We start from the raw sequence: 26,586 nt of genomic DNA, 5'->3' as shown, positions 1-26,586 counted from the left end.
TCATATTTTGAAAGCTCATGATGAGATCCATAGTTCCTGATACTCAGTGAATTACTCTAATAGTTATTTGAAGTAACTAGGAAAATAAATCTGAAAAGTAAAGTATCACAGAAAAGGTCTTTGAGTTGCAAATGGCTTTAGAATAGAACAATTTGCTTTCCAGAAAAAACCCTAAAAGTTACATTTTACTTTCCCTGATTTTTAACTATTTCTACAAAGAAGTTTTTCCACAGTTTCTTTACGATGCTTACTGCATGATATTTTCTGTTTTAGATCCTCAGCATTATAAGACCCGATTTTTATTGGATTCTATTTCTAATGAAATAAATCTTTAGGGTCAGCAGTAGGTGAGGTTTCAAGATTTTTTTTATTTATGAGTTTTTCATTTGTTTATTTTACCTAAAACATCGATCTATTTTGTAGATGTGGCAAAAGCTTCAAAATAAGTAGGAGCGTTTCACCACTCAAAGTTACCACCATTTATACCTAGCACAATGTCAGTGCAGTCTACTTCTTGAAATCTCAGAGTATCTGTGTCAGTTTTCTATAATTTGGCAACATGATAATGAAATTACTGAGTTTCTCTTTAGATGAGCCTATTTTTTAGTTAATACTGTATATCAACACTCAGAGATTTCCTTCTCTTCATCTTCCTTTCTCCCTTATTATCCCCGCCCCCCTGAAAAAAGCCCGTGCCCATTCGAAAGCTAAAGTTTTCTACAAATTTTTTAACTGACTTACATTTTTTTCTTTCAATATTTTAACAAAGTTGACCTTGCCCTTCTTAGTTTTTCATTATTTTTTTAAGAGACAGGATCTCGCTGTGTTGCCCAGGCTGGAATACACTGGCTGTTCACAGGCACAATTCCACAACTGATCATTACACTCCATTTCCTGCCTGGGCTGATTCATCCTCCTTAGGCAACTTGGTGGTCCTCTACTCCCAGGAGGTCATCAAACTAATGCCAAACTTAATGTGGACACCCGATCGCCATAGCACCCAATAGTCCAGAACTCCTGGGCTCAAGTGATCCTCCTACCCCAGTCCCAAGTAGCTGGGACTGCAAGCACGTGCCATTTTTTTAGTTAAAAAAAAAAAAAAACAAACAGTAAGGGTGATCATGGAAAATTAGAAAATAAGGACCTATATATGCATTGTTTACTTAAAATAAGATCATACTAAATGTGCTGTTTTGTAACCTGTTCTTTTCAGTTTACAATCTTCATTTCAGTATCTTTCCATTTTATCAAGTCCATTGTTGAATTTCCCAGTGTAGGGCCAAGTTTCACATCTGGTTGTTATGTCCCTAAGTCTCTTAAAAAAAAAAAAAAAAAAACTTTTTTCTTTTTATACCACTAATTGAATTTCGGAGACAGGACCAACTGTCCTGCAGGATGTCTCACCTTCCAGATGTGTCTGGTTGCTTCCTCCTTTAACTTGTTCCTCTATCCCTTGTATTTCCTGTTAACCAGAGATTAAATTTTATGTCCTGAGAGATCCAAGTGAAACATTTGGGCTGGAATATGTGGTAAGTGATATATTTCTTATTATGACTTATCAGGAGAAAGCTTCTGAATGGGTCACAATTAAGGAGACTGAAGTTGACCACTGAATTAGGGTATGACTATCTGATCCTTTCACTGTCAAGTTTAATATTTTTCTTCTTTCAACTAGAAAATAATGTATTTGGTATTACTTTGCACAGTGTGAATCTCTAGGTCATGGCAAACATATACCTGCTTTTAACACTTGCCTGAATCTGTAATTTCATGAGGGATTACATAATGCTAATTTTCTGATTTTTTTTAAAAAATTTACTTCTTCTTATTGGATAGCCTTTTGTACAATAGAGTATTTTATTTACTGGGATTATTGATTTGTTCTGAAATATGGTTGCTCCTGCAAAGACAAGTAAATAATTTTTTTCACTCAGTTGCCAATATTTATCAGCTCAGAAGACTAAGTTTTTTGCTGGCTTTCTTCTTTTAAATATTATTGCAGATTCATGGATTTTTATTGCGTCATTGCATTTCAGTCTACTTCAGTCATAATTCTTACACATTTGACTAATAGGGAAGAGGACCTTTTAGACCGATTCCTGTGTCTTTTTTCCATGATGTTACATATTTATGGAAATGTTTAAACACAAAAGTATATAGGGAGTGGTATACTGAACTTCCAATATATCTATCACTCTCAGTTTTAGCAATTAGCAATAATTTTCTAATTTTATTTTATCTTTCTCCTTCTGCTTTTTTGACACCCTTGATTTTTATCTCATTGGTAGTTGAAAGTTCGTTTTCTGGTGCGGCAAGGTGTCCCATCCCTAGGCTTGGAATTACTCATTTCTTTAAGAAGCCCTGATTGTCTTTAGTAACAAATGGCATCAGACAATAAAACCTGGACATAAGGATTATTGGAAGTTTTTAAATTTGATTTTTCTTTACTTTCCCATCATGTGCTTCATCATATTGGTAGCTGTGTTAGTCTGTTCTTGTATTGCTATAAAGGAATACCTGAGATTGGGTAATTTATTTAAAAAAAAAAAAAAAGAGGTTTAATTGGCTCACAATTCTGCAGGCTATACAAACATGGTGCCAGCACCCACTCAGCTTCTGGGGAGGCCTCAGGGAGCTTTTACTCGTGGCAGAAGGCAAAGCAGGAGCAGGCAGGTCACATGGCCAGGGCAGGAGCCAAGGGAGTGTGGCAAGGTGCCACATACTTTTAAGCAACCAGATCTCACACAAACTCATTCATCACCAAGGGGATGGCACTAAGCCATTCAAGAGGGATGCACCCCCATGATCCAAACACCTCCCCGCAGATCCCACCTCCAAGACTGGAGATTACATTTCAACATGAGATTTGGTTGGGGACAAATACCCAAACTATATCAGTAGCCTTGTTCCATAAGCAGGGTTACAAGCATTCGAGTAGTAGAGGAAGGGCACTTCTCAAAGATAGGATAAAAAGCTTTATATTTCTATATTAATTGGTCAAAATGTAAGGCATAGGTGACAGAGTAGTCAGCTGTTGACATATAAGTGTTTTTAATAAAGGATTTAAAAAAACAAAACAAAACACCATTTAGTGTTATCAGTTTGCCCCCACTACAATATAAGGAAATTCTCAATTTATATGACTTCTAAAGTTTTGCTTGTTACACACTTTGGTTTCTCATAGTAATAATGCAGATGATGAAATGAATTATTCTCAGTTAATAGGGTTAAAAATGTATTATTGGTTTCCAGTTCTTAAAATCTGTATTCACCTCCTTTCCCTTCTGATGCCCCACCAAAATAAAATGTCTAAAAATGAGAAATGAAGAAGCCAGTAACAGTAAATTGGAGGACTACCCAAGAATAATAGTTGAACAGATTTCCGGATCTCTAATTGAGTACCAGTAGGCCCAACTATACCTTCTTCTCCCCTCCTCATACCTCTTTCACCCCTACACTTGAATACAGATAGCTGGCAAGAATCCCAGGCAAACACGAGGCAGATTTTCTTTAGAGAGCATGAGAAAGATGAAGGCTTCTAAAGTGTGTGCTGTGTTCGTGTAGCAAAAGAGAAAACACCATCTTCTTTCTGGCATTTGAAAGGTCTGCTGGCTCCCCACCCACTCACCCTATGGGAACACTGCCAGTCAGCTTATGTCCAGCCCACACAGAGCTCCCTCTTTTTATCCCCTCCAGGGGAACAATCTAGCCAAAATCAGACTATCTTCAAAATAACACAGGAAATCTATGTTGGCTAATGAGTCATTCTCTCTTAAATGTGAATGAGTAACCGAAGATCACCAGGCATGGTGGGAAAAACTAATGGCGTGAAATACTAAATAACCAGAAAAATGGCCAGTGGAAAAAGTAAAACTAATAAGAAAGAACTTTATTTTTAAAAAAGAAGAATAAATCATCTAATATATTCAGAGATCTAAGAAGATACTATATCCAATAAACAAGAATAGGAGGACACAAGTTTCTACATTGAAAGGGCACACCAAGCGCTGAAATAGAGAATCAAACATGGTACAGTAACACATCTCAAAACTGCAGAATTCCAGGATAAACAAAGATCCAGAAAGAAATCACATGCATAGTAACAAGTAAGAGACCAAATCAAACCCCTTATGAATGACTCTTAATGATTTAAGACAGTAAAGTATTGCCTACAACATATATAGAGAAAATAATATGCACCCATGGATTCTACAACCTGCCACACTATTAATCAAGGGTGAGAGCAGAATACACTTGTTTTCAGACACTGAAGGGTGCAAAGGTTGCCTTCCATTTGAAGTAAAAGAAATGAATGAATTACATATTCACCATCAACTTCTTGAGAAACAGAAATTTAGCATTTGATTTGTTTTTAATACATCATTGCTGCTAAAAGGGTTGAGGGGAAAATGAGAAGGGGGGATTCAAAACAATAAAATTAGTTGTTGATTCACACCATACAATAAATTACAGAGCTACTGTGGCAAACGGTAGTAAACTACTCCCTTTACTCTCAGCAGGCTGAAATGTATCATACCTTATACATATAACTATCCATAATTTCCCATATTTCCCATTCATCCCAGTAAAAAGTAACCCAGGACTACTTGCATTGCAATCACAACTGGCTCATACACCATATGGCCAGAAGAAGCAACAGCATCACATTTTCCTCCCATCAGGACTGGAATGACATGATCTGACTTAAATTTAAGAGCATCATCCTGACTGCTGTGTTGAGAACAGATTTAAGGGTGGAGTAGTAGGGTAAGGGTAGAAGGAGAGACCAGTTTGAATATCACTGCTGTGTTCCAGGTGAAAGATGACAGTGGTTCTGACATGGTAGTAACAATGTAGTTGGTGAAAAGATGTCAGATTCTGGGTATAATTCGAAGGTAAAGCCAAGAGAATTTCCTGACTTACGGTATATTGAGTGAATAAGAAAGGGTCAAGATTTTTAGTCTGAGCAGTAGGAAGGGAGGAACAGATTGAGGAAAAGATTGGAAGTTAAGTTTTGGATGTTATTTCAGAAATTTATTTGACCTCCAAATAAAGATAGATGTATTTGCATATATGTATCTGCAGCTCTGAAGAAAGGCATGGCCTGGTGAGATAATTTGAGGATATCCAGTCAGCCTTGTATTTAAAGGCATGAGGTTGGGTGAGATCAAAGTGAATAGACTGAACAGAGATAAAGAAGTCAAAAGACTGGGACCCTAAGGTACTCTAACATTTAACAATTAGGGAGATGAAAAGGAAGACTCAAAGAAGAGAAGAATAGCCAGTGGGATTTTAGGAGAACCAAAAGAGAATGGTGCCCTAGAAGCATGGGAAGAAAATGTTTCAAGAAGGAAAGAGCCATTGACTATTTTATGCTGTTAGGAGGTCAGGTAGGATGAACACTAAAAATTCATTGTTGGATTTAGCAACATGGATGTTGGTGTTTACCTTGAAAAGGTCTACTATGTTTTTTCAAACAGCTACTAAGGTGTTAGGACATAAATACTTGTATATAAGTAGTTATTTGGCCCTAACTATTTAATAAATGAAACTACATGTTGAGCATCCCAAGTTCAGAAATCCAAAATACAAAATGGTTCAAAATCAAAAACTTTTTGAGCATCAATGTGATGTTTTAAAGAAATACTCAGTGAAGCGTTTCAGATTTTAGATCTGGGGTGCTGAACTGTTAAGTGTAATGCAGATATTCCCAAATCTGAGAAAAATCCAAAATCCAAAACCCTCTGGTCCCAAGCATTTTGGGTACAGGATATTCAAACTGTATTAGGTATTGCTTTTGGCCTAGGGGGCATTGTGAAAAATTACTGAGATACCAAGGGAGCCACAAACTAAGAAAGTTTGAACATCTCTGCTTTAGAAGCTTATGCTATTCTAAGGACTTAGAAGCATAGCTATTCTAAGGATTTCACCAAAAGGAGGAAACACCTCTTACCTTTTTTTTGTGCTGAGAAGTTTCAGTTTGCAATTTTAAATCTGATCCAAAATGGTCCTAATACAGTTGTTTCAACATTAAAAAAAAAAAAAAAAAACAAAGACAGCTTTATCCTTTGAAATGCTGGTAGTACATCTTTACATGATTTTTTTTCTTCTTGCCTTCCATAGGTATGGTCTGAATATGCGTTGCTTGGCAGCTCGGGTCAACTATAAGACTTTGATTATTATCTGCGCACTCTTCACTTTGGTCACAGTACTTTTGTGGAATAAGTGTTCCAGTGACAAAGCAATCCAGTTTCCACGGCGTTTGAGTAGTGGCTTCAGAGTGGATGGATTAGAAAAAAGAGCAGCAGCATCTGAGAGTAACAACTATATGAACCACGTGGCCAAACAACAGTCTGAGGAAGCATTCCCTCAGGAACAGCAGAAAGCTCCCCCTGTTGTTGGGGGCTTCAATAGCAATGTGGGAAGTAAGGTGTTAGGGCTCAAATATGAAGAAATTGACTGTCTCATAAATGATGAACACACAATTAAAGGGAGACGAGAGGGGAACGAAGTCTTTCTTCCATTCACTTGGGTTGAGAAATATTTTGATGTGTATGGAAAGGTGGTTCAGTATGATGGCTATGATCGGTTTGAATTCTCTCATAGCTATTCCAAAGTCTATGCACAGAGAGCCCCCTATCACCCCGATGGTGTGTTTATGTCTTTTGAAGGCTACAATGTGGAAGTCCGAGACAGAGTCAAGTGCATAAGTGGGGTTGAAGGTTGGTATCTGTCTGCTTCACTTGCATTTTTCAAGCATGACTGTGTTGAAGAATAAGAAAATGTTGTTAACTATACATCAAGTACATAGCTTACTGTCAAAAGACCTTTCATCACTCTAATTTAGCAGGGAGGAACAGGTTAAGTCTGAACCTAGGGCAGCTTTCTAGATACTATGACTTAAGGGCTGCCATAAGACCATACCTGGGCAAATAGAATTATTTTATTAACCTAACTCTGAATCTAAAATTCTCACCAGTAAGGTAAAGGCACTGCTTCTCCAGAATTTTGCATTAAAATATATAGCTAGAATCCTATGAGAGATGGGAAAAGGAGACCATCCAGTGGACCCATCAATGTACCAGTGCAGTCTGGTTACCTAATTAGTCAGGTGTCATCTCTGGAAGGAGGTTTCAAGTCTTCAGAACAAGACAATACGTAGATGCTTTTTCTCTGGGCTTATACTGAACTCCTAGTCTATTACATACTGTTTTTCATTGTCTTTAAAACCTGGGGCAGTAAGAGTTCCTTGTGGATACAATTAATATGCTTTGGAATTTGCTTTTCAAACCAGAAACCCAAATTGAATTTGACTTTAAAGTATATCACTTAAACAGAGGAAAGGGCTTAATATGTTTTGAGATTTCTTGGTTTGGGATTTACTTTCCTCATTTTGTTATAAAGTGATTTTAAGATCTTAATATTTTAAAATCTGTATTGAAGTAAGCTTTTAACTAACTTAATATATATTTTTTTGCTCTGAAAAGAAGTTTGTGCTCACTTGGTGACCATGTGGATGTTTTCAGACTCCTACAGACCAAAAGATTATAGCCCACCCATGTCGGTGAAGTTAATGGTGTGTTTATTCATCAAGTTGGAAATTGGAATTTACATATCTGATGCAGGAGTTTTTTCCTTGTTTTTACTACTTATATAATTTTTTATAATCTTTTTCTCTTCTTTTGAGACAGAATCTCACTCTGTCACCCGGGCCTGGAGTGCAGTGACACTGTCATGGCTCACTGCAGTCTCGATCTCCCAGGCTCCACCATGCCCAGCTAATTCTTTTTAATTTATTTTTTGTAAAGACAGTGTCTCACTGTGTTGTTCAGGCTTATCTCAAATTCCTGGACTCAAGCAGTCCTCCCGCCTTAGGCTCCCAAAGTGCTGGAATTACAGACATGAGGCACTGTGCCTGGCCAATATCCTTACCAAATGTTTAGAAGAAAGAAGCGACCAGATTCACCTATATTCTTACCACCTCAATATAATTATTATTATTTTTGTATTTTCTCTGGAGGGCTTTGTACTTAGACATATATTTTAGCATAATCATAATGATATTTACAGTACAGTGATTCAGGACAGTAATAGAGATTTCAAAGATACTCAGAGTCAAACCTTTTCTTCGGCAATTTTTTAAACGCATAAAATTAATAGGTGCCTAAATTCTAAAATAAAAAAGTAAAAAGTACCCATAACCACCATTAATATTTTGACTTTTTCCCCCAATCTTTTTGTTGTTGTAGAAATATATTTTTTATTTTATTTTGTTTTGTTTTTAACTTTTAAGTTCAGGGGCACATGTGCAGCTTTGTTACATAGGTAACCTCATGTCATGGAGATTTGTTTTACAGATTATTTTGTCACCTAGGTATTAAGCCTAGAACCCATCAGTTATTTTTCTGATCCTCATCTGCCACTTACCCTCCACCCTCCAGTAGGCCCCAGTGCGTGTTGTTCCCCTCTATGTGTCCATGTGTTTTCATCATTTAGCTCCCACTTAGAAGTGAGAACCACACAGTATTTAGTTTTCTGTTCCTGCGTTGGTTTGCTAAGGATAATGGCCCCTAGCTCCGTCCATATTTCTGCAAAGAACGTGATTTCTTTCTTTTTTATGGCTGCATACTAGAAATGCATCTTTAAAAAAAGATTCAGATCATACTGTATGGTCAGTTTTTATTCTGGTATTTTCTACTTAACATGTTATGACTATTTCCCCTCACTGAATATTTATTGAACATTTTAATAACTAGTATTTGTAGTAAAGACATGCCATGATATATGTAATGTATGAGACCCTGCTTTTTAGTTGTACACTTAGGTCATTCCCAGGTTTTTTATGGTTTTTTTTTTTTGAGACGGAGTCTCGCTCTTTTGCCCAGGCTGGAATGCAGTGGCACGATCTCGGCTCACTGCAAGCTCCGCCTCCTGGATTCCCGCCGTTCTCCTGCCTCAGCCTCCCAAGTAGCTAGGGACTACAGGCGCCTGCTACCATGCCCAGCTAATTTTTTGTATTTTTAGTAGAGACGGGGTTTCACCGTGTTAGCCAGGATGGTCTCAATCTCCTGACCTCGTGATCCGCCTGCCTCGGCCTCCCAAAGTGCTGGGATTACAGGCATGAGCCACCACGCCCGGCCCTTATGTTTTTTAATTAATGTTTTATTTTTAATTTTTGTGGGTACATAGTAGGTGTATGTATTTATGGGGTATATTAGATATTTTTATACAGGCATGCAATGTATAATAATCACATCAGGGTTAATGGCATATCCATCACCTCAAACATTTATCCTTTCTTTGTGTTACAAACAATCCAGTAATATTCTTTTAGTTATTTTTAAATATATAATAAATTAAGATCAAGTGAATGAAATCTGGTATTTGGTAGCACAAAGGGTAACTACATTTCCATTTCTTTGCTATTATAAATGTTGCAGATTTTCATTGTTAATTTTTATTTGCTATTTTAATTTTATTCTCATTGTAGTGTATTCCTATTCTGAGAATATAATTAACTGCAATGTCAAATAACCTGCCAAACCTTTGTACTGTTTTGCCAGTCGTTTTCCAGAAAGGTGGAATTGCTCCTGCTTCCAGTAGCAGAGTATGAGGGTGCCATTTTCACCCAACTCTTGCCATCATGGAACATTGTTTTTTTGTCTGTTGGTTACAAAGGGATATTATAATTTTCTCTCTTTAACAACTAGTGAGGTCAGATATCTTTTTCTTATGCTTTTTGCCGTATTTTCATGTTCTTTACCCCTTTTTCTAATGTGATAAGTGGAGTTTTTAAAAAATGTATTTGTGTGAACTTATGTAGTAAGGGTAGCAATACTCATATTTGTTAAAGATATTTCTTCAATTTGGTTGTCTTTTCATTTTACATATGATTTGTTGGTTTTAGAAGTTTTTAGTTCCATTTATTGAACTTACGGAGTTTTTTTGGATCTTTGCCTCTTCGTTTTATGCTTAGAAAGGCACTTGCCATACCACATTATGATCAGCTTTTCACTTAATTTTTCTGACAGTTTTATGGTTTCATTTTTTTACATTTAACTTCTTTAGTTCTGCTAAATTGATTTATATTTTGGCAAATGGTGCAGTCACAGCCTAATTTTAAACGTTTTTCCCCAATATGTATTGAATCATCTCTTTTCCCACTGATTTTGATGGAATATTCGTCATTACACCAAATTTAGGAGTACTAGAATGAGTTTCTGGGCTGCTGTTTGGTTTCATTGATCAGTCTCAGTTCTTGTGCTAGTTGCACATTATTGTAGTCACTAGTCATCTTTAATGAGGTTGTATAAACTACCTTTTATTTGAATTACAGAGGGGATCCCCCTCTTGGAGGAAAGATACAAATGTTAAAAAGCTTATCTGTAGCCTACCTAATTCTGTGAACATTGTTTTGAATCTACAAAAAAACACATAAAATTTTGTAGATTCCCAGTCTCTGCTGTGCTCATCAGATTCTTATTAATTTTAGAACTACAGATAGTAGTTTATCTCTCAATACATATGTGATTCAGCAATACAATATTATATAAATGTAGGATTTGTAGCTCCTATGTAAGAAATTACTAAGATATGGCCGGGTGCGGTGGCTCAAGCCTGTAATCCCAGCACTTTGGGAGGCCGAGGTGGGTGGATCATGAGGTCAGGAGATTGAGACCATCCTGGCTAACACGGTGAAACCCCGTCTCTACTAAAAATTACAAAAAACTAGCCAGGCGAGGTGGCGGGCGCCTGTAGTCCCAGCTACTCGGGAGGCTGAGGCAGGAGAATGGCGTAAACGCAGGAGGCGGAGCTTGCAGTGAGCTGAGATCCGGCCACTGCACTCCAGCCTGGGCGACAGAGCGAGACTCCATCTCAAAAAAGAAGAAAAAAGAAATTACTAAGATAAACACTAATACCAAACATTTAAAAGTTGTGCTTAGAACTTTACAAAAGGTAATCCATTAATGAATTATTTCAAGAATCTGTGGTGAAATATACAAACGAAATTCATGTTTTAAAAAACACTTCTTAAGAATTACATTTTAACAGGAAAGATATGAAAAAGAATTTCAAGCTGTTTATATTTTAAATTGCCAAGTCACCGCTGGCTTTTTTTTTGTTTGTTTGGAGACAGAGTCTTGCTCCATCATCCAGGCTGGAGTGCAGTGGTGCCACCTTGGCTCACTGCAACCCCCGAGTCCTGGGTTCAAGCGATTCTCCTGTCTCAGCCTCCCAAGTAGCTGGGATTACAGGTGCCTGCCACCACTCCCAGCTAACTTTTTGTATTTTAGTAGAGATGGGGTTTCACCGTGTTGCCCAGGCTGGTCTCAAACTCCTGAGCTCAGGCAATCCACCCACCTCAGCCTCCCAAAGTGCTAGGATTACAGGCGTGAGCTACGGTGCCCAGCCACAACTGGCTTTTTAAGCAAATACATTAACCATCAGATGACATACCTAATTAGTAGACCACACTTTGACATTGGAGGGAAAGATGAGTGTGTAGTAACTTGATAAGTATAAATGTTTAAGAAATTTTCAGGATTAATATTGAAAATAGAACTGTGGTGACATTAACTATATGCATCTAAATTGTGCAGAATTTGAATGTATGAAACAGGATTATGAAACGTGACATCTGTAGCCATGAGCAAGAGTAACACACATAAAAAACCAGTCCTTAAAAGGTAATTTATAGTGTTGCACTATTTGTTAACAAATAATGAATGAGAGTGAAAGAATACTTAATTTTTGTTTTTCACATCGGTTAATTTGGTACTAGATCTGGTCAGTATGAGAGCAGTATTATGAGGAAGCCCACAACTTCCTGATAACCCTGTAAGATTCCCCAGAAGTAAATCAGTGAGGAGTGGTATTAGGAATAGGCTTGTAAATGTCTTGATATGATTATTCACTTTGTTTCTCTATTTTATAGGTGTGCCATTATCTACACAATGGGGACCTCAAGGCTATTTCTATCCAATCCAGATTGCGCAGTATGGGTTAAGTCATTACAGCAAGAATCTAACTGAGAAACCTCCTCACATAGAGGTATATGAAACAGCAGAAGACAGAGACAAAAACAACAAGCCTAATGACTGGACTGTGCCAAAGGGCTGCTTTATGGCTAATGTGGCTGATAAGTCTAGATTCACCAATGTCAAACAGTTTATTGCACCAGGTAAGTTACGTGTCATATGTGCCTGCTAATTTTATGTTGGTATATGGGACCCAGGTATTCCCTTAAAATTTTAATATGGTTTAAAAAAACACATAAGCAGACCCTTTATGTTACATATATAAAGCAACAAATGGTGTCACCCCAATGAAATCTCTAAAAAAGATATAGCTAAAAAGTCAAGGTTATAAAAAGGAATATATACTATGTAAAGAGCCAAGCCATAGATTGAATGGTAAGGTCCAGGTTACTGCACAATGTGTACCTGCCTCCAGGGGTCTATATCCAATAGGAAAGAAGTTCCTCCATTTAATATTTCAGTACACTCTTTCCCTGCCGCCGCGGAGTCGCGCGGAGGCGGAGGCTTGGGTGCGTTCAAGATTCCGCTTCACCCGTAACCCACCGCCATGGCCGAGGAAGGCATTGCTGCTGGAGGTGTAATGGACGTTAATACTGCTTTACAAGAGGTGCTGAAGACCGCCCTCATCCACGATGGCCTAGCACGTGGAATTCGCGAAGCTGCCAAAGCCTTAGACAAGCGCCAAGCCCATCTTTGTGTGCTTGCATCCAACTGTGATGAGCCTATGTATGTCAAGTTGGTGGAGGCCCTTTGTGCTGAACACCAGATCAACCTAATTAAGGTTGATGACAACAAGAAACTAGGAGAATGGGTAGGCCTCTGTAAAATTGACAGAGAGGGGAAACCCCGTAAAGTGGTTGGTTGCAGTTGTGTAGTAGTTAAGGACTATGGAAAGGAGTCTCAGGCCAAGGATGTTATCGAAGAGTACTTCAAATGCAAGAAATGAATGAATAAATCTTTGGCTCACATTCTTAAAAAAAAAAAAAAAAAAAAAAAAAAAAAAAAAAAAAAAAAAAAAAAAATATTTCAGTACAGTATAGTTTAATTTTTAAACTTTTGCAGTAAATAGAATGGTTTTAAGGAGACAGCCATCCTTTCCTTTGCCTATTCTTTGCCAATAGCTTTTAATTTTTTCAGGATAATATAGCATTACCAAAGAGGCCTGTTTCCCATATTGGAATTTGTTAATGTAGTAGATTATCTCAAACTTCATGTAAAGCCATTTTCATTAATAAAATAATTTACGAAATCAAATTAACTTTATGCAGCATTTCCCCTTTTACTAAGACAGTCTCATTAATTAGAATATAATGCATTTTCCTGCACTAATCAATATCAATGAGAATTAATGAGTCCATTACTTAAGAAGACAATGAAATAATTTTAGTTAGCACCTCAGGCTTAATTCTCTATGGGGGAATGTTGTCAAGTACAGAACTTGTTCCACCCTCCCACCAATCTTGCTGTTGGTAAATGAAAAGAGAGGAAAGGTTATAAGAAGAGGTTATATTCTCTCCTTCTTCTTCATTGATGACTGTGTAATTTACAGACCCTGAAAGCCACAATACAAACCTACTCATTCTAGATAGCCTTAAGTAATGAATTTATCAGTACTGAATGCAGTGCAAATAATAGATGACCTTTAATTTTTGTTCTGTGACTAGAACTCCTTTTTTCCCATGGCATTTTGTGATATTCTGGTACACAGAGCATCTTTGCTTATTGTAAACAACAGGTTTGGCTGAATGAGAAAGTACAACTGAATGTTTGAGAATATTTAGGTTGTGATACCTAAGAGGTTATTGCAACAGGAAATGATTAGACTATGCAAAAGAACTTTTGGGTGCACTCAAGAAACTTATTTTTGCACCAGTTAATAATGGTTGTCTGGATTAGGGTGGAATCAGCAGCCCTCACCTTGGTCTCCTTGAGTGTTTAGAAGGTTTTCTAGGACAGTCTTTTGAACTCTGTCCTATTTAAAGCAACAGATTTCATTGTGCACTTTTGGGTGCTCTGAGTAATACAAAAGATAGGTGCCCACATCTTAAGTGAGGGATCTTCACCTTAGCCCCTCATTCTGTAGCCAGTAGCTGGAGATAAAACTACTTCCTAAGATGGTTTTAAGCATATAGAGGAGAGAACTCTGTCTCTAACAGCCACTCCGTGAATGGGACACAGCTATTCCAAGTTGGAACTCCCTGTTGGTGGAAGCGTGCTAGCTGGGAATGGAATTCTGTGTGTGCATGTACAGGTTGAGTATCCCTTATCTAAAATGCTTGGAACTAGAAGTGTTTCAGATTTTGGAATATTTACATATACATAAATATCCTGGGGATGGGACTGAAGTCTAAACACAAAATTCTTTTATATTTCATATGCTATACACATAGCCTGAGGGTAACTTCTTATAATATTTTTAATAATATATGCCACCCATCATGAGGGAAGATGTGGAATTTTCCACTTGTGGCATCATGTTAGCACTCAAAAAGTTTTGGATTTTGGAGCATTTCAGATTTCGGAGTTTTGAACTAAGGATGCTGCACCTCCAGTTGCATACTGTAAGAGTATGAGAGAAGGTGAGTTGGAGTTACGTGGGAGTTACTGCTCAGACCAGAGGGGAGGAAGGGAATCAAAGAGGTGAGACTATTTTATTGAAGCATAAGTATGAGAAAGGAGGGTTTTTAGAGAATATAGACCGCATAGGAGATAAATTCAGAGAATCACCATTAAGAGGAAATTGGAACTTGTACATAAAAGCATTTTGCATAAAAGCAAATATAAAAGAATTTTGTGTTTAGACTTCAGTCCCATCCCCAGGATATTTATGTATATGTAAATATTCCAAAATCTGAAACACTTTTAGCCCCATAAAAGCATAGGCCCAAGTGAGGTGAGATCCTGGAGGACCACAAGCTGAATGCTGTTGGCCTTTTTTTTTTCTTTCTTGGCCTTGAATTTTTTTTCTGAAAGGGAATAAAATCAAATATGGGTAAAGAGTCATATAATAGGTTCTGCAGTATATTTTTGTTGTTTATTTGTTTGTTTATTTATTTGTTGAATAATGTTTTCCTTTTTCTAATTTTAAAATTGAATGAATTGAAACTTTAGGCCTGTCCTACTCTATCAAATTAAATTAGCTTTCTCTTTCCCCAAGCACGCTTTTCATTTGATTTCCGTGACCTCACTTTCTCCTATCTCTGTAGCCATTCTTGCTCAGGCTTCTTGGGAGCTTCTCTTCTTCTGCCTGATTCTTCTTTCTCTTGGTGTTTCTCAAGATTTTGAGTAGGGCCTCTGCTCATACTACATAGTAAATCTGTTGATTAAATGAATGGATTGATAACAGTTTTTATTGGATATGAAACATTGATTTAAAGGCTCTTCTTTTTTCCCCCAGCTTTATTGAGGTATAACTGGCAAACGTATACAATGTGATGCTTTGATATACATAGATATTGTGAAATGATTACCATAATTAAATTAGTTAACATATCCATCACCTCATAGTTACCTTTCTTTGTATGGTGGTAGTGGTGGTAAGAACATTTAAGAGATATTTTAGCACATTTTAGGCATACGGTACGGTAAACTCTAGTCACCATGCTGTACATTAGACCCCTAGAAGTATTCATCTTATATCTGAAGTTTGTACCCTCTGATCAACATCTCCCCATTTTTCCCACCCCCCCAGCCCGACAACCACCGTTCTACTTTCCTGTGAGTTCAGTTGTTTGGGGGTCCACATATAAGTGAGATCATACAGTATCTTTCTCTGACTTGTCACACGTAGCATAATGCCTTCAGGGTTCATCTATGTTGTCACAGATGGCAGGATTTCCTTCTTTGTTATGGCTAATATTCTATTCTATATGTACGTGTGTGTATACACACACACACACATATACACCATGTTTTCTTTGTTTATCCATACTAGACACTTAGGTTGCTCACATGCCTTGGCAATTGTGAATAATGCTGCAAAGAACACAGGAGTGCAGGTATCTATCTTTTTGAGATAATTGATTTCATTTCCTTGGGGTATATACCAGGAAGTGGGATTGATGGATCATTGGTAGTTCTATTTTTGATTTTTTGAGGAACCTCCATTCTGTTTCCTAATGACTATGCCAATTTACGTTCCCGCCCAAAGTGCACAAGGGTTCCCCTTTCTCCACATCGTCACCAGTACTTCTTATCTCTTCCCTTTTTGATGATAGTCATCCCAACAGGCGTAAGGTGATGATATATCATTGTGGTTTTGCTTTGCGTGTATTTCCGTGGTGATTAACGATGTTGAGCACCTTTTTATATACCTTTTGGCCACTCATATATCTTCTTTGAAAAAGTGCCTATTCAGATCATTTGCTTACTTTTTAATCAGATTTTTTTTTTTTTTTGCTATTTATATAAGTTCCTGATAGATTTTGGATATTAGCCTCTTATAAGATATATGCTTGTACATATTCTCTCCTATTCTATAGGTTGCTTTTCGTTTTGTTGATTGTTTCCCTTGCTGTGCGAAAGCTTTTCAGTTTGATGTAGTCCCACTTGTTTGCTTGTGCCCCTTTTGCTTGTACATTTGATGTCAAATCTAAACAATTATTGCTAAGACCAATGTCAAAAGTATTCTTAATTGTTGATCATCCTTTATTGCCTAAAGTGCGTGTATATGTGTCACATATACCAAAAATAAACAGTTACAGTAACTCCTGGGAATAACTGGTCAGGAGAGGATGGGTCATGGGTTTCAAACAATAAAAAAACAAAACTTTCTATTAGATTTGAAGGAGGAATCTTCAGATAGCCTAGTACTTCCAGTAGAGCTCAGAACCTTACCTGGTACATTGCCAAACTGGTTGCCACCATCCCATTTGCTCCCATTCAGATCCTCCTGAATGATGCCAGGAGGTTATTTAACCTCCTCTGTGTATCTATAAAATGGGAATTAAAAGATTTGTAAGATTGTTGTGAAGATTATAATTGTTGGTTGGTTAATTTGAGGATTGTGACTTCTGTCACTTCTCCTAGATGACTCAGTAACCCCCTCTGCTGGTGTTACGGTCTTGGGGAAATTAATACATTGGCTTTTTAAAAGGTTACATCCCTTGACATCGTTCATTACTGAGTTCTTTGGACTGGTTTGTCATATGAAGACATAAGGTGACTGATTAAACCATGTCATTTCATTACATTTGTGTAAATAAAATTGAAATTCTGGGAGGAAATGGGTACTCTTTCAGCTTCTGAAATTCTGGGAGGAAATGGGTACTCTTCCAGCTTCCTCACACTTGGACTTCTAAAGATGGATCATTGTTATCCAGTTTGGCCAGAATAGATGTCATCGTTAATAATCCCATCTGATGAGAATGAAAAAATAAGTAGCACTCAAGATAGTCTGCTCCACTGAATATAATTTAATCTTGAGTGGTTCATAAGTCAATTCAGAATCCTGCAATGTTGCAGGGATGTTGTCCTGAATTTCAGATCCCATTTTACTATAGATGCAGAAAAATGCTAGTTAAGAGAGAGAGTACATGTTGACATTTTGCCAGATAAAATGGATTTTTTACTGTATTAGAAGTTTACTTCTGAAATCAGTTTTTCTATTAAGTTACTCAGAGCATTGTTTGATGCATAAGTCTATGAGGATGTTCTCATTCTTGATACAACTTTCAGAATTGTCTGTTCCATCCAATGAAGTAATTAAGAGCCTTGGGCCAAATATAACCATACTGCTAGAGTCCAGTGTTGCAAGAGTTAAATGATCAACTCAACATACTGATGCCCTCCAAGTATACACTATCATCAGTTCACATTTATTTTCCCCCCCTTTTTTTTTTTTTTTTTTTTTTTAAGAGAGTCTCATTCTGTCACCCAGAATGAGAGTGGTGTGATCATAGCTCACTGCAGCCTCAAACTCCTGGGCTTAAGCAATCCTCCCACCTTAGCCTCCCAAGTACCTAGGACTACAGACACATGCCACTGCACTTGGCTATTTTATTGTATTTTTTGTAGTTAGGGTCTTGCTTTCTTGGCCAGGCTGGTCTCAAGCTCCTCGCTTCAAGCAGTCCTCCTGCCTTGGCCTCCCAAACTGCTGAGTGTGACCAGTTGTGCCCAGCCCAGTTCACATTTCTGATCTTTGCTCATGGTGACACACTAAAGATTTTTTTCAAGGATTCTGCAAAGCAGAGATCTGCTTCTGTGGCTGTGTCTAAGAGAACCTTTCTATTGAATATTCTTATTAGAATACCATCTCCAATATCATTTGTCTTTTTCACAGTCTGAACCTGAGTCCAGGAAACCTGGATTCTAGTCACTGCTCTACCACTAATTAGCTTTTGGTGTTGGGCAAACCATTTAACCTTTCAAAGCCTACATATCTTCACCTCTAAAATGGAGATGTAATATAATAATTCCTGCCCTACCAGCTTCAGAAGATTAAGTATCAAATGAGATCATACATGTGAATGCATTTTGGACATTTAAGCTGTGGGAACATCAAGATATTAAGATTTCCCTTTAATATTTTTAAATTTGTAGTACATATATTTTTGTGGTTCTTATTCTTGCTGCTGCTGCTGCTATTTTAATATGCTCAGTTTCTTGGTAGATCTAGATCAGCAGTATTCAAAAAGTCATCTTTCTGGGAATTAACCATCATTAATTACTATAAATATTCAAGAGAAATTTGCTCTTTAATAATTTGTCAGATAAAACAGCGTTAACTATTTTTTTAGCCTCTGAAGCCAGTGGCTTTGGAATAATAACCATCATTTATTACTATATTCTACTCCATTGTCTTTTTTAAAATCCTCACAATTACCCTGCAAAGTAATATTATCTCTGTTTAACATGTGAAGAAACTGAGGCTCAAAGAAACTCTATCTTGCCAGACTTCTCAAAGCTAGTGGTTGAACAAAAATTCAAATCTGAGGTTTTTAAACTCCAAAGCCTGTGCTTTACCCTGCCCACTCCACCATTATCTCACTTTTTGTTGTATACATGAGCCTATTGCTTAATTTCCAGAAATTTTGTTAGCACTTATAGCAAGTATGTGAAAGCAAATCTATCATTTTCGAAATCAAATTAATAATATGTTGTGGAGCGAGACCAGGCAACCCGGGTTCAAGTCTTGTACCTTGGGCAAGTTCCTTCCTTGTGTCTCAGTTTCTCATCCATAAAGTAGGAACAGTAATAGCACCTACCCTTGTAATTGTTCAGGGGATTAAATGAGTAAATAGATGTAAAGCCCTTAGAACATAGTAAGTACATATTAAATGCTAAATAATTTAAAATTCACATATAATAACCATTTCTTCTAGCCTCTTTCTTGCAATATTATGTGCTGAGCCAGCTTTTGGCTTTTTTTTTTTTCCTGTTTGCAGAATAGGTATACTAGAATAGTCATTGATTTTACTGATCAGCTAGTATTAGATTTAGGAAAGGCAGTTTTGATCTACAGTACCTTCGCCATTTACTCTTAATCCTCTACTATAAACTAGACAGGGCAAAAGGTAAGAGCCTTGATCTGATGCTCACAAGCCATCATGAACTCACCAATTCTGTCATTTGTTTTTGGTTGATTTAGTAAAAAATAAAATCACAAATGATCTGATACTGAAAATTTTTAAGGGTTAATTTTGTGTGGTCAGGGTTCTCAAGGATGAATTGCAATTTGATTTCAAATACAAAAGTGCTTTTCTTCTAACCAGTCTGTTGGTATATTCTCCCCTGCAGAAACCAGTGAAGGTGTATCCTTGCAACTGGGAAACACGAAAGATTTTATTATTTCATTCGACCTCAAGTTCTTGACAAATGGAAGCGTGTCCGTGGTTCTAGAGACCACAGAAAAGAATCAGCTCTTCACTATACATTATGTCTCAAATGCTCAGCTAATTGCTTTTAAAGAAAGAGATATATACTATGGCATTGGGCCCAGAACTTCATGGAGCACAGTTACCAGGGACCTGGTCACTGACCTCAGGAAAGGAGTGGGTCTTTCAAACACAAAAGCTGTCAAGCCAACCAAAATAATGCCCAAGAAGGTGGTTAGGTTGATTGCAAAAGGTAAGGGATTCCTCGACAACATTACCATCTCTACCACAGCCCACATGGCTGCATTTTTTGCTGCTAGTGATTGGCTAGTAAGGAACCAGGATGAGAAAGGTGGCTGGCCAATTATGGTGACCCGTAAGTTAGGGGAAGGGTTCAAGTCTTTAGAGCCAGGATGGTATTCTGCCATGGCGCAAGGGCAAGCCATTTCTACATTAGTCAGGGCCTATCTGTTAACAAAAGACCATATATTCCTCAATTCAGCTTTAAGGGCAACAGCCCCTTATAAGTTTCTATCTGAGCAGCATGGAGTTAAAGCTGTGTTTATGAATAAACATGACTGGTATGAAGAATATCCAACCACACCTAGCTCTTTTGTTTTAAATGGCTTTATGTATTCTTTAATTGGGCTGTATGACTTAAAAGAAACTGCAGGGGAAAAACTTGGAAAAGAAGCAAGGTCCTTGTATGAGCGTGGCATGGAATCTCTTAAAGCCATGCTGCCCTTGTATGACACTGGCTCAGGAACCATCTATGACCTCCGTCACTTCATGCTTGGCATCGCGCCTAACCTGGCTCGCTGGGACTATCATACCACCCACATCAATCAGTTGCAGCTACTCAGTACCATTGATGAGTCCCCAATCTTCAAAGAATTTGTCAAGAGGTGGAAAAGCTACCTTAAAGGCAGCAGGGCAAAGCACAACTAGAGCTCACAACCAAAATTATACTTCAGCCTCTGCTGTACACAGAAACTACAGGCTGTGTCTCAGGAGAGCATAGGCACATTTTAAAAGGTTATGTACTAGGTTTTTGTGGATTCTATCAAAGTGATAAGTGATCCTTAAAATGAGCCTTCTAAAATAATTGCATTCCATGGGTTGGGTATTTAGACATGTAGGTGGCATTTAGAACGCAATGTTTAATCAATGGGCTGAACAAAGATGCTTCACTTTGCCTTGCCCATCACCCTATACAGTTTCACAGATAGTCTAGTCACTCTATGTGAGAAAGATAATGGTAAGTAGTTGCTACTGGCCAACTGTCTAGCACTTACCTGAAAACTTAGTATGGAGCTCTTTTAAAATGTGATTATTTATATTTATGTTGAAAGCAGACTTTAAAAAAATAATGTGCTGTAATACAGTAAATATGTACTTGTAGCCTGGATAGCAGACTGTGTTCAACTTTTTAAAAAGATGTTTCATTTCTATAGATTAATTTCTTGGGAGCAAATGAGTATTTGTTGCATTTGTTCAATTTGTTGTATATGGTGAATATTTAATTATGGTTTTCTTGAAATGTGTAAATTAAAAACACAACCGGTGTTCAGGCTTCACAGTTATATAATGTAAGCACAACTAAAATGAAACTTGTTGACCGCACAAGAAATTACAAAAATGTTTCTGTTTTGAAACTTGATCTACAATCAGTAAAAGTTTGATAATCAGTATATCCCTCCCCAACCCCCATTGTGACAGTTTCTTTTTGTCACTATCTAGAATTTTGTATTTTATTTCAGACTATACCTTGGAGTTTTGTTTATTTTGAGAGAGATATTTTTGGGACATTATTTCGGAAACTTATTACAAATCTAAATTTGGAAAGGAGCTAGTAGCTTTAAGGCCACCACCATATTTTATTTTTTTAGGATTTTTCCCCCTTTAAATAAAAATATTAGGTCAAATACTACATACAAGAATCATAGCAAATTTTTTTTTTTCCTACCAAGATCATTCTTGATCATCAGCTTCCCAAACTAGTGAGTCTGTGCATCATTGGTTTTTTTTTAATTTAATATTAAATTATTCTAGCTATTAGATAAAAGAGATGTTACTGCATTTATGTGTAATCAGATCTTTATTTAGGTATATATATCCTCCTATACCGCACATAACTAGATTTCAGAGCCCCCATACAATGGGCAGTGTCTGCTATAGGGCTTCAGGCATTAAATAAAACCGAGGGATGTTGATTTTGCTGTGATAGTACACTAAATCAATAGTATATCTTACACAGTTTGAAAATATGATACCCTACACTTTCAGGGGACCGAGTCTGACAAACACAATGCATTTATCTGTGACCTGTATCAAGTGCACATTTAGGAGCCAGGTAGGTTACCTGCTTACACACTATATTTTAATTGAATTCAAACTACCAAGCACTACTTAGAAACTGGAAAACATATGTATATATGTTAGCATCAAAGAGAGCAGAAGCAAAGAAGATACAGATCTGCACTGAAGACATTAAACTGTCCATAGAAAAGTAAGCTTAAACTCCCAGTTGATGTGACCACACTCTTCCTAATTTTGCTCACAATAAAAACACTTTTGAGTTATTAGGCTTACCCCTAGCTTTTGACCTTTGCATTTCATATATGTTAGATGTCTTAGCAAGAATATCTGGTCTCCCCTAATTTTTATTCCCAGTGCCGATGTTCAAAATAAACTTTCTCCAATCTGGGAACCTTTCTTACGTCCCCATATTTGTTATTATTAAGAATGGTTCATACGTCTGCTTTGTTTGCATACTGGTCTTCAGATTGTGAGACTCGATGATAACAGTATGATACTGCTTCTGTGACAAATACCGTGCCTTAACAATGTGGCTGTCCTTTTCCACTGAAGAAGGAAAGACTTTTTGACCTAGAAATAGTGTTGTGATTTCCTTGCTGTTGGTTTTACACTGCCTTCCACATTGCAACAGCAACTCGATTTGTCTTGTGATGCCAGAATTTTCTAAGAGGATGAGTTGAGCCTATAGCAGCATTGTCAGTTCAGACCAGTGGTTCTCAAACTTTAAAATGCCTCAGCATCACTTGGGAGCTTATTGAAATGCAGATCCCAGAGTCAGTAAATCTGCCTATGATGTCTGATAGTCTGCATTTGTAATGAGCATTCAGGTGATTCTGACGCAGGGGAGCTGGGGGCATACAGGGAGGAACACTGCCCTACACTATCCATTGCATTTTTGCCTCTAAAGAACTATAGAATTTTCTAGGGTTTTAAATTATGTAAAATGTTTACTTATTCTGAGCTTAGAATGGGGAGGGTATTTTTAAATTTTATTGTTTTGTTTCTTTAAATTTTTCTTTGCTTTAAGATTATAGGTATTAGGTTTGTTTTTGTTTTATTCTGTTTTGTTTTTGTTTTTCCACTTACCTTGAGTTCACTTTGATGTTACATCTATTGCTACTTCATTTGTAAAACCAGCCAAAAGTTTCTGGATGAAGGTCAAGTTTGACCTTTTAGGAGTTACTGTACATAAAGGCTTCATCCAAGAACCATCCAGTGCACAGAAGCAAATGCAAAAATGACACAAGCACAACTCTCCAGACGTGGCTCCTTTTCCTTTCTCAGTGCAGACTCTCACTGAAAGCTGCTATTTTCATCCTCCTTGTGGTTGCTTTTCTTGTTTCTCTTTCACTGTACATGTGGGTTATATACCATGTGTTAAATATGCAATAAAGTGTTTACAGGATGCCCTTCTGAAGGGTAGTCCTTTGTAAAGCTGTACAGACTTTGCAGTTTAAGCACAATGTGCACATGTTAGTTTTATATACAGCAAAACTTGATTTTTTGCAGATGGAAAGGTATTTTGTTTCTATACAAAGTAAATGGATTGTTTGTGCTTAATGTAAAGTCGCTTTATAAAATTGTAAAATAAAGTTTTTATCTTAAAAAGAATATACCTGGATATTTCTCTTGCTTCTCAAATTATTCTAAGGTTATTTGAGCCCAGCAAGCAGATTTCTGACCATTTCCTGTTCAACCCGTGACCAGAAGTCAAGACAACAAATGTAGTTCATCAAAGGCATAGCAAGCCCTGTCAGACAATGTGTGGGAACAAATAGTATACGTGGACTTTAATCCTAAGGAGCCTTAGTCTACAAGGGGGAACACAGTGTATACTAAACACTTTAAGAAAAATAAAATGCTAAATTGTGTACTCAGGGAAGGTGTTAGGGAAGAGACAGAGCCTAAACTGGTATTCCAGGGGTGGAGTCCATGTGGAAGAAGAGGAGAGAGTAACCTGAGCAAAAACAGGCGCCCATGCCAGGTGAGAGGATGGCCTTTCCCATGCTCATTCAGACTGGGTAACCATTTTTTATTTAGATTTATGTGAGAGTTTGTCCCTCATATATTTTCTCTACTTGCCTCTTCAGAGCGATTAGCATTATTTAATGTTTACCTCCTTCTCAGAGAATAATGATTTAACCTCCCAAACAGAGAAAACCAGAGACCAGTCTGGCTTCATGTTATGTTTCATTGCACAGTATTTTTTGGATTATAAACATTCTGCACCATTTGTATAATGGAATTACAATTGATCACCAATCAACTTTTTCCAGCTAATGGGTGCACAGATTTTGACAGGCTACTAATCAACATTCTTGGCAGCTTTTCCTTCTCCACCGTCTTCAGTTGAGAAATGGCCATAAGGTTGCAAGCAGTCTTGGGCTGAATGAGCTCTCCAGCTGCTCTTGCTTTGATTTTGCTGCTTGTAGCCAAACTGTTAATATTTTGGCTGTTCTGCCTTAGCGCACTGAGCATCTCATATTCATCTCCCATTGCCCTTGAGAGGGGGTGGGCCCTCCATACTCCAGAGAACTTACTTGGTAGTCTGGTGAGTGCTCCTTCCCTTCATAGCCACAGGCTCTGGCGGCCACTGTGTGCCTTATGACCCTACCTCCTCTGGCATGACTTAGATGAGGGGCGAATCCCCCTCACTCAAGCTGGCTGGCCAATCAGTCTTTTCCCCAGGAATTCAAAATGGGATGGATTAAAAAACTAAAGCAGATACACAGTGAAAAGTAGAGTCAAAAAAACAGAATCTTGACAATGCTCCAGGCCCTGGATCCAATGCTCTTCTGAGGCCAGCTATATTCCTCTCAGGTTCCGTGAGATACTACGGTATCCTTAGGATAAATTCTTACGTTTGCTGAAGTTGGCTGGATTTAGTTTCTGTTACTTGCAACAAATAAGCCCTAATTAATAACATGTCTCCATTATAGAGGAAAATACAGTGTAAATTCTGCATTTTCCTCCAATCTGGACCCTACTGTATTAGCTTGCTAGAGCTGCTGTAATGAACACCACACTGGGTGGCTTACACCAGAAATTTATTCTTCTCACAATTCTGGAGGCTTGAAGTCCAAGATTAAGATGTTGGTAGGTTTGGTTTCTTCCAAGACCTCTCACCATGTCTTTCAGATGGTGCCTTATTGCTGTATCTCAAGGTTGTCTCTCCAACTGTGTTCTCTGTGTCTAGGGCCCACTCATATGACCTCATTTTACCTTAATTACTTCTTTAAAGGCCTGTCTGTAAATACAGTCACATTCTGAGATGCCGGGGAGTTAGGACTTAACGTGTGAGTGGTGAGGGGGACACAATTCAGTCAGTAACAACCACTCAAAGCGTTGCCATTTAATTTGATGATAATCATTGAAGGACAAAACTCAAATCTCAAGGGGACATTAGTTGGGCAGAAATCTAGACTTGGACTGAGAATACAGAGCTCCCTGGCTCAGCCATTAGAGCATCAAGAATTTACTCAGGCCAGGTGTGGTGGCTCACACTTGTAATCCCAGCACTTTGGGAGGCTGAAGTGGGCGGATCACCTGAGGTCAGGAGTTCAAGACCACCCTGGGCAACACGGTGAAACCCCATCTCTACTAAAAATACAAAACAGCCAGGCGTGGTGGTGGGCGCCTATAATCCCAGCTACTCAGGAGGGTGAGCCAGGAGAATCGCTTGGACCCTGGAGGGAGAGGTTGCAATGAGCTGAGATCATGCCACTGCACTCCAGCCTGGGTGACAGAGTGAGACTCTGTCTCGATAAAAAAAAGAATTTACTCTTTGACCCCATAGACTTCAGTTGCCTCATGGTACAATCCAGTAAATAGAGAACTCTGCTCTCAAAGTTTGTAATAAACTAACAAAAGGTAACTACTAAATATAAGCAGTGGTAAAGACAACAACATAAACTTCTAGATTTTTGTTCTTACCTGTATGCTATTTTCATTAGCTCATTCATTCTGAATGCAGAGTTCTGGGGTACTGGGGTGGGGGTAGAGAAGTATATATACAGAGTATATAAAAGTGCAAGTAGTGGTGAGATTTTGTTTAATGATAATTTTTTAATCCCAAGTCTGCATTATTGTAACTTACAAATAGTCAACAATATAGAGATAAAATATTGATTTTCATTATACCAGCTCATTAAGGATGTCAAACTGAAAATGGATGTGAATGTAAATGTTGTATTGGTGATGAATTTGAATGTTTGCTGCTCAATTTCTGGTGAAAAGAGATACATTTACCATCTGGTAAGAAAGATTGATAACTTGCATGCGTATGCTGCATTTCCTGAATGTTAAGTAGCAGCAACACTGTGTAATTTTGCTAATCCTTTTCCAGGAGGATTTCACAAAATGACAGTACTGCAAAGCAAGCCATCAAAGAGCAGTAGTAAAGAGAACAGCAAAAG

At 37.7% G+C, this 26,586-nt stretch overlaps 2 protein-coding genes across 6 annotated transcripts in view; both read left to right on the top strand.

The window, feature by feature from the left end:
- GLCE (glucuronic acid epimerase) overlaps positions 1 to 23,782 on the top strand; it is a 124,113-nt gene extending 100,331 nt beyond the window's left edge. For 4 of the 5 annotated variants that reach the window (XM_030930589.1, XM_010363643.2, XM_030930588.1 and 1 more), the window contains 3 exons: positions 6,124 to 6,722; positions 11,936 to 12,181; positions 19,776 to 23,782. In XM_030930589.1, coding sequence (XP_030786449.1) covers positions 6,137 to 6,722; positions 11,936 to 12,181; positions 19,776 to 20,800 — 1,857 coding nt within the window. In that variant the 5' untranslated portion in view covers positions 6,124 to 6,136 and the 3' untranslated portion in view covers positions 20,801 to 23,782. The remainder of the gene's footprint in view (positions 1 to 6,123; positions 6,723 to 11,935; positions 12,182 to 19,775) is intronic. The other variant, XM_030930591.1, reaches the window with a different exon arrangement.
- On the top strand, positions 12,503 to 13,009 carry LOC115897514 (40S ribosomal protein S12). Its single transcript, XM_030930592.1, has one exon. It carries the CDS (start codon positions 12,586 to 12,588, stop codon positions 12,982 to 12,984), a length of 399 nt encoding a protein of 132 aa, XP_030786452.1. The 5' UTR covers positions 12,503 to 12,585; the 3' UTR covers positions 12,985 to 13,009.
- Positions 23,783 to 26,586: the final 2,804 nt, after the last annotated feature.

This window comes from Rhinopithecus roxellana, chromosome 5, assembly GCF_007565055.1.
Source record: "Rhinopithecus roxellana isolate Shanxi Qingling chromosome 5, ASM756505v1, whole genome shotgun sequence".
NCBI classification, from domain to species: Eukaryota; Metazoa; Chordata; class Mammalia; order Primates; family Cercopithecidae; genus Rhinopithecus; species Rhinopithecus roxellana.
This window is presented reverse-complemented; position numbering and strand designations above follow the sequence as displayed.

Excerpts from the sequence above, each read along its gene's own strand:
- LOC115897514 (XM_030930592.1), top strand. The coding sequence starts at position 12,586 with ATGGCCGAGGAAGGCATTGCTGCTGGAGGTGTAATGGACGTTAATACT.